General features: G+C 37.4%; 1 protein-coding gene across 1 annotated transcript in view; it reads right to left on the bottom strand.

Moving 5' to 3' along the window:
• Positions 1–7,040: 7,040 nt before the first annotated feature.
• Positions 7,041–9,064, bottom strand: part of LOC101659407 (histone H3, embryonic-like) — a 2,708-nt gene continuing 684 nt past the window's right edge. The window contains exon 2 of the mRNA XM_030887935.1: positions 7,041–7,168. Within this exon, the coding sequence (XP_030743795.1) occupies positions 7,041–7,168 (128 nt within the window). The remainder of the gene's footprint in view (positions 7,169–9,064) is intronic.

Here is a 9,064-nt window from a genome sequence, read left to right as displayed (position 1 = left end):
AAAAAGTTAAACCTTTTGGGGGAAGGAAGTTTATTTGTTGTTGATTAACTAGTGACTCTCCTCAGGATTAGTACAGAAGAATATTCAATAAGCAAGTTGTGTTTGTTAAAAGAAAGTTTGGCAAGAACATTTTTTTTCCTGTTAACGACATACATGTTCCTAGTTGCTAAACCATTGTCAGTTCTAAGTTACCTCCTTCCTTGACTTCTCTGTAGCGGGCCGATCCCTCCTGCAGTGGAGCTGTCCTCGGACTTTGTAAATACTTCTTTTTTGGTGTGCTTTTCACTAGCATTCTCTCCAGTGCACATTTCCTATCCTCCTTCCACCCCCCTGTGTCCATCTACAAATGTTTCTGCTCAGGTATCTGATCTCCTTTCTTTCTTTCTTTCTTACTGATTTCCTTTACTGCTCTGATGCCATTATTAATTTCACACATAACTAAGCATTGGGTTTCTTTTGACCCATTCTTTTATATTTACGAATTTACAATTTTATCTGTTTTCCCTCCATTTCAACTCTATGTTCCTACAGTCACATGCCACATCACACATATTCAAAATTACTTGTTTATGTTTTACCTGTTAAATGTTTCATAACCATTTAAACTTATATACTTTTCTTTCATATAGAGGCCTCATATATCAAAGCATCAAAGCCCACATGGAAGAAGCACCCTAGCCTGACTGACCACGAGGTGCAGAAGGGACCAGTTATCAGAAGGAACCAGTTATCTTAAGTTCATAATAGATGTATCTTGAAATGACTTCACGAGTTTGGTAGAAATTGAAAATGAAAATGAATAATCTTTTTTATTTTAGATCTACATTTCATTAGCTATCTAGTTTTTAAAAATCTACCTTTAAACAATTTACATTTACTTATATATTTCTCAAACTTTGAAAGAATAAAAATTGGTGCAAAACACAAAAGCTGTTATGCAAAATTTTTGTTTGTATTTGCTTATCCTATGAAATAATGCAAAATGACACAATTCCCCCTCTGCCACCCCTTACCCTGTAAAACTGAGTGGATATGAAACCTCTCCTTGTCTTTGTGACCAACTGAGGCTGAGAATGAAGTTCTTCACTACTTCTGCCGTTTGCCCAGCTTGTTGTTGGGCTCCAGCTTGATTATGGCAGGAGGTTTCCCGTACTGTTCATTCTCCCAGCTGTGGGGCATCTAAAGATAATCCCCCTACGTATATTATTCTGCAGAAAAACAACATCCACGTGAGAGATAAGTAGATAATTTCCCCCAAACAGCAATGATGAAATAAGTCATGTCTGAGAAGACCTTTGGGACAGTGGGTTATCTCATTAACAATAAATGCTGTACACAACTACTAAGGGCAGAAAGAAAAAGCATTACAATATTTTCCAGAAAAAATATTATGCATTGCCATAGGTAATTGATCCTTCTCAATGTCTATGAAAATTAAAATAATTGTGATTATCAGTGTATGCCACAAACACATAGCAGTTCCTGTTCAGCTGATTCTGATCCATGGCAACTCTCTATATCAAAATAAAACTATTTTATATGATTTTTTAATATCTTTAAGCAAATGTGGTGAAGAAAGCTGATGTTGCCCGGCTATCAAAAAGTATAGCATCTGGGGTCTTAAAGGCTTGAAGGTAATCAAGCGGCCATCAAGCTCAGAAGCAACAAAGCCCACATGGAAGAAGCACACCAGCCTATGCAATCACGAGGTGTCGAAGGGATCAGGTATAAGGCGTCATCAGAACAAAAAATCTTACCATAGTGAATGATGGGGGGAGTGCAGAGTGGAGACCCAATGCCCATTAGTAGGCCACTGGAGATCCTCTTGCAGAGAGGTCTCGGGGAGGAGACGAGCCAGTCAGGGTGCAATGTATCAACGATGAAAAATACAACTTTCCCCTAGTTCCTAAATGTTTCTTCCCCACTCCCACTATCATGATACGAATTCTACCTTGCAAGTTTGGCTAGACCAGAGGATGTACACTGGTACAGATAGGAACTGGAAATCCAGGGAATCCAGGGCGGATGAGCCCTACAGGACCAATGGTGTGAGTGGCGATACTGGGAGGGTAGAGGGAGAGTGGGTTGGAAAGAGGGAACTGATTACAAGGAATTATATGTGACCTCCTCTCTGGGGGACAGACAACAGAAAAGTGGGTGAAGGGAGACGTCGGACAGGGCAAGATATGACAAAATAATAATTTATAAATTATCAAGGGCTCATGAGGGAGGGGGCAGCGGGGAGGGAGGGGAAAAATGAGGACCTAATGCCAGAGGCTTAAGTGGAGAGGAAATGTTTTGAAAATGATGAGGGCAATTAATGTACAAATGCGCTTTACACAATTGATGTATGTATGGATTGTGATAAGAGTTGTATGAGCCCCTAATAAAATGATTGGGAAAAAAAATAAGAAAAAAAATAAAAATAAAAAAAATAAGAAGATTTTTTAATGTCTTATTTTCTGGAAGTTGATTGTCATGCTTTCCTTCAGAGGTGCCTCTAACCCAAAATCAAACTCTCTGCCATCAAGTCAATTCTGATACATGGCCACCTTATATGACAATGTTCCTGTAGCTTTCTGAGTTCTATAATTCTTCTTTTTTTTTTTTTACTGGAGTAGAAATTCATGTCTTTCTCCCATAGAGTGGCTGGTAATTTTGAACTGCTGACCTTGGGTTAGCAGGCCAATGCATTACCACTATGCCATCTGGATAGTCCTAAATTTCCAGAAAGTTAGCAACCAAATGTATTATCTGTTTGTACCACTCAGGAACTGTATGATAAATTATATTAATATAGGATGAATTAAAGAAGTACAATACTGCTTTTCAAGCCAGAATACCTTTTTATATTTTATTTCTTCATTAAAATACTTTTATGTGGCCATTATCTTTTCATTTTTCCATTGAATAGCATTGTATGTCTAGAAGCTATAGGTTAGTTATTACAACGTAATGGAGGAAATGAATGAACATGTGCGGCATGGAAACTTACCTACCACAATGATTTCAAGTTTTTTCCATATATATATATATAATCTAAACTCTCAATAAATCTTTCAAAAAGATTTCAATAACAATAGAATTCTTGGTTTCTGAAAATAAGGCCACTTTAATGATAGTTGCATCCCAGTGTACCGGACTCACTACCACAAAGAGGCAAGGGAAGAGGATTGATGGTAATCACTTGGTAAGTTTATGCCAAATAACTACTGTATAATTTTAAAAGTTGTCTCTTACTTTCATACAGATCATATTGTCAAAGATTTCGTCTAGTTGAGAACACACTGTGCAATCATATTGTTGTTGTTGGGTTGGGCCCAGACTTACACTCTATCTAATAGGGTCATCAGGAATCAGAATTGGTCACCATAACTGGCCCTGTGAACTTTTAAGGCTGGACATCTTCCTTTTTCCAATGGAACAGCTGGTGGACTCAAACTGATGACCTTATGGTTAACAGACCAAGTCCTAACCCACTAAGCAAATCTATACACAATGTAAGGAAATGCTACCTGGTACTGACTGCTGTAGTGCACAAGGTTTCAAGGGCTTATTTGTGAAATCAGATATTTCATCAAACATTTGTCATCAGATATTTCTTCTTAGTATGTATTAGTTTGGAAGCTCCTTTAAAACCTGTTCTACATCATAAGACATGTGAGCCTCCGCTGACTGGTGGTTACTGCTCATGAGATTCATTGGTCAGGAATGGAAGCCAAATTTCTCTCAAGGAAAGGGAGAATTCTACCACTGAACTACCACGCCCTTGCTCAGTTATATATACCCTGGCATTGCCATTTTGTAAACACATGGTGTTCCTCCCCCAATTTTGGCAGTTTTCACTGTTGAGTACCTTCAGAAATGGAAACAGAGAAGATCATTATTTTCCTTTCTGTTTGGTATAATCATCTCAAAACTAGGAGATCAATCAAGCATAAAATGCATACTTCCTTTAAAAAATCTAATCCCAGATCTCCAAATAGAAAATTTGAAATTATTTACCAAACAGTGAAGGGCAAACTGGTGTGGGCTGGAACAAAAGGAGAATGCTTGTCAGTACAAATGATTTCAAGGGCTCTCTCTGTTTACATGCAGCCCGGGAATGAACCAAATGACCTTTACTAAAACAGCAAGAATAGGACAGGAACAATATCCATGGGAGTATCCCTAGACCTGATTTAACTTCTAGAATAACAAACTAAAGAAGAAGCATGGAGATGAACTTTGTTGGAAGATCGTGAGGATGTTATAGCACTGGGCAAGGCTTCATTTTATTATATCTTATATGCGTTTTCAACTAGATATGAAATCTTTGACAATATGATCTGTATGAAAGTGAGGGACAACTTTTAAAATTATACAGTAGTTATTTGGCATAACTTTACCACGTGATTACCATCAATTCTCTTCCCTTGCCTCTTTGTGATAGTGAGTCCGGTACACTGGAATGCAACTATCATTAAAGTGGCCTTATTTTCAGAAACCAAGAATTCTATTGTTATTGAAATCTTTTTGAAAAGGTTACTCATACCAACTAACAGCAACAAGGGTCAAGTAACCTGGCCATGGAAATGTCTTAGTGGGCTCTGTGCATTGTGCCTGGATTCTCCTTCAGGAATGAAGGACTTACTATCTCAGCTGCTGAGAATGCTGCCAGCAGATAATTCTTAGCACCCCTCCTCTCAAGGATTGCTTTACTCAAACCACATTCTCTAACAGCTTTCAGGAAGGGACTGAATGAAGGAATAAAACTTCAGCCCACGTGAAACACTGCAGTTGACATTAAGAACTCTGCTTGGTTAACTAAGACTTCCTCACATGCAAAGCACAGTTTTATGTCTCCCTATTCCCAACCCTGTTTTGTTTCTTTGAATTCCACAGATGTTGACTCCAAGAGCACTTTGTAGCAAACCTCCAGCACTCCATTAGTCAGCTTCCTGTGCGTGCCAATCAAAGCAAGGGTCTTGGATTGTAAATCCCATGCCATAATAGATGGAAGGCCATTAAATATTTTATTTTCTTCTTATTTGAATTCTGGTAGTATGTAATTTTTCTTTCTTTCCTTTTGTAATAAACATATATGTATCCATGTGGCCTTTGTATTTTTGAGTATTTATACACTTAATGTAAAGTATCAAATTTATTAGCACCATGGTATCCTTAAGGAACTCAGGTGGCACAATGAGTCAGTGGTTCAAACCCATGAGCTTCTCTGTGACAGGAAAGTGAGGTTGTCTCCTCCAATAAAGATTTACAAACCAGGGAATCCAGGGCGGATAATCCCTTCAGGACCAGTGGTGTGAGTGGCGATACTGGGAGGGTAGAGGGAGGGTGGGTTGGAAAGGGGGAATCGATTACAAGCATCTACATGTGACCTCCTCCCTGGGGGATGGCCAACAGAAAATTGGGTGAAGGGAGATGTCGGACAGGACAAGATATGACAAAATAATAATTTATAAATTATCAAGGGCTCATGAAGGAGGGGGGAGTGGGGAGGGAGGGGAAAAAATGAGGACCTGATGCGAGGGGCTTAAGTGGAGAGCAAATGTTTTGAGAATGATGAGGGCAATGAATGTACAAATGTGCTTTATACAATTGATGTATGTATGGATTGTGATAAGAGTTGTATGAGCCCCTAAGAAAATGATTAAAAAAAAAAAGATTTACGAACATGGAATCCCAGTAGAGCAGTTCTAGTCTGTCTTATAAGATAGCTATGAGTTGGAATTCACTTGAGAGCAGTGAATGTGTGCATTCTTAGAATGGACCATATAAACTGATATGCTTGACCGATAACTGAGAGGCTGGAGGTTTAATTGCACCCAGAAGTGTGTCAGAATAAAGGCCTGACAATTTATTTCTGGAAAATTAACCATTAAAATACCCGGGAAGCACTGTTCTACTATTACATACTTGGGGTTATTATGAGTCCAGGGTCCACTCGTTCATGGCACCTCTTAATCATCTCGTTAGCTTCTTATCACCTTTGGTGGAGTCCCTTCTTTCATTTCTGGTACTAATTTTGTTTTTATTTGTTCTGGGTTTTTTTCTTTTATTTTTGCTAGGAGTTTTTTGTGAGTTCCTAAAATCCAACCACTTTTTCTTCTTGTTGCCGACACATATAAATTTGTTTCCACTGTTTTAAAATTATTTTCTTTAATTATTTTTGGACTTACTTCGTTCTTTTTTGAAATTAGAAGATAATAACTGAGGTAGTTAGTTAATTGTGCCAACCTGGCCGATAAACACATGTGGGGTTAATTGAAGGGCGGAGGGATAAATGGCTCGGTGAGCCTTGCCTTTCTAGTTCTCGGGTCTCTTGCTTTCTGATGGTCAGACCAGGGTGCAGCTGCCTTAGCCAGGTCCCTGCTTCAGCTGGCAAGGCTCACTTCCTGCAAGACATTCCTGAGGAGAAGCCACATGGACCTACCCTGATGCAGCCCTGGGTGTTGGAGCAGCCATGTGGAGACCCCTGCCAGCGCTGAGATGCTTACATGTTCACTGATTTGGCTTTCCTCCTGCAGTCAGCATCATTGCATGTGTTCTGTGAGATGGAGGAGGACTTTGTGGATTGGTGTCGGACATATGGGTTAATGGGTTAATGTTAGACTTGTGGGCTTGGGCAGCACTGGGTTGGGATGTTTTCTTGATACACACTTAACCTTTATATAAAACTTTCTCTTTTACATGAGCTTCTGTGGATTTGTTTCTCTAAAGTACCCAGACTAACACAATAACCTGTAGCACTGACTGTAAGCTCTCAAGGCTATGCATCTTCTTATAAACACTGCCTTAGCTGCACACAAGTATTGCTATGCGATGCTGTCGTTATCAGACCATTAGCTTGTGAGATGTTCCTTTGTTAGTTAAACAATACTTTTAAAAAAATTCTGATAAACAACAAATCATTTTGTTGTTGTTGTTTACTTTTATTGTTGTATATGTGAGCGTTTATAGAGAAAATTAGTTTCCTAATCAACAATTTACACACATTTTTTTTCATGCCTGTGATGAAAATACTCCACAATGTAAATGTGCTAATCCCACTTCCTTCCTGAATTTCCCACATCCATGGATTCTTTCCTTCTGTGTCTGCATACCTTCTGAGCTGTCCCATGGAGGAACATGAGGAAGTTGACTCTTAATTTGAACAACCTTGTCAATTTTGAGAGCAGTTCTACTCTGTCATATAGGATGAGTTGGGATTAATTAAATTACAATGGATATGGGTTTAGCAAATAATAATTCTGAGTACTTCTTTATGTGTTTATTGGCCACATAAATATGTTCTGTGGTGAAGTGCTTGCTCCTCTTCTCAGTCTATTTAAAAAAAATTGAATCATTTGTCTTTTCATGCTGAAGGTGTTGAAGTTTTCTTTAAATTTGAGAGATTAGATCTTTTCCGGATATGTCATTCCCAAAGTGGGTGGTTCCCTTTTTGTTCTTTTAATGGAAATTTTTAATGTGCATAAGTGTTTAATTTTTAGGAGCTCCCAGACAGCTAGTTTGTCTTCTGCTTTTTGTATGTTTTAGCATGCTCAATCATGTATTTATGTCATATATTAAAACATTTGCCCCTATGTTTTCCTTTAATGATTTTTATAGTTTTATATTTTATATTTGGGTCATTGATTCATCTTGAACTAGTTCGTGTATATAGTATAAAATATGGATAGTATTTTATTTTTCTACAAATGAATATCCTGTTTTGCAACCACCATTTGTTTGAAAGAGGCTATCTCTTCCCCTACATAATACACTTTGGTCCTTTGCCAACATCATCCATTCAAAGTAGATGACTTTACTTTGGGGTTCTAAATTCTGTTCTATGACCTATGTTCCTCTCATTGTTCCAGTACCAGGCTGCTTTGAGTGTTATGACTTTGTAGTAGGTTTTGAGGTTTGGAAATATGATGCCATTTGGATATCCTCTTTTAAAGTGATATTTTATGAGATTGTCTTATTCTTATTGATGTTTACACATTCTGAGTCAGTATAAGTGTTGGATATATACAAAGACACATGCACAGGCTCTCAATGAATCATTAGATTAAAAAATGTTCTTAGTTCTAGTTTGAGGTAATCATGTTCTTCTAATATAGTTCATAACTTTCATCTTTCATTTAAAAATTCATGACTACTATTGATAGCCATATTGCTTTATCTTTCATATTTGTATCTGTAACCCACTTGAAATGGATTTTTATATATGAATTTTATATTTTCCCCCACCTATGGTTTTCTATTTCACCTGTAGCCAGTTTTTGAAATGGTCCTCCACTCCCTACTGTATTACAGTATCTTATTTGTTATATCACATTTTGATGATTAATTATGCTTTGGGTCTCTTTCCAAGCTCTATTCTGTTGAATTGATCAGTGTGTTTATTCTTTATAGTGTTTTCTGAAAATTCAATCATCATCAACTTTCGGATACTTGTTTCCATACCGTTTGCTATAAATATTTGTTATAATATGTATGAGTATTGAAATGCTTTTTCTGAATTTCTTAAGATAATCGTATTATTTTTCATGATTAGAGTACCAGTGTTGCAGATTATGTTTAAATAAGGTGGTGATTATTTTTTGAATGCTAATAGACATAGTTGAAATAAACGTGTGACTAATGTATTTTCCCATTATTTTAGGATTTGATTTGCTGATATTTTGTTAAGGACTTTTGAGAGTAATTAGTACACTCTTCTTTTCTTGTAGTATCTTTTTTTGTGGATGGAAAACATTTAATTTAAAAATGCTGCCATACAATATATAAAATAGCTATTATAAATGCACATAGTGTATTCTATAGCTGCCAGGTTTACTTTTATTCTTTTCTTTTTAAGTGAATGGTAAGTTACACTGTGGTTATGAATTGTTATCTCTTCACCCTTGAAGAAGCCCACAGTCTGTCACAGTGATGTATGGCCAGACTTCACAGCCCCAATTGTTAAAACCCTTGGATCAAGTCATAGCCAGTTTTATGGCAAAAGCACCCTGTACACATTATCGATGCTAGTACCTAGTACAGAAACGTGCCTCTTGAGAAGCAGGAAGTTATCACC

Source organism: Echinops telfairi, unplaced genomic scaffold (assembly GCF_000313985.2).
Source record: "Echinops telfairi isolate 266 unplaced genomic scaffold, ASM31398v2 ScPeMD7_7453;HRSCAF=8491, whole genome shotgun sequence".
NCBI classification, from domain to species: Eukaryota; Metazoa; Chordata; class Mammalia; order Afrosoricida; family Tenrecidae; genus Echinops; species Echinops telfairi.
Note: the sequence above shows the minus strand (reverse complement) of the source record. Positions and strands in the feature narration are given on the sequence as shown.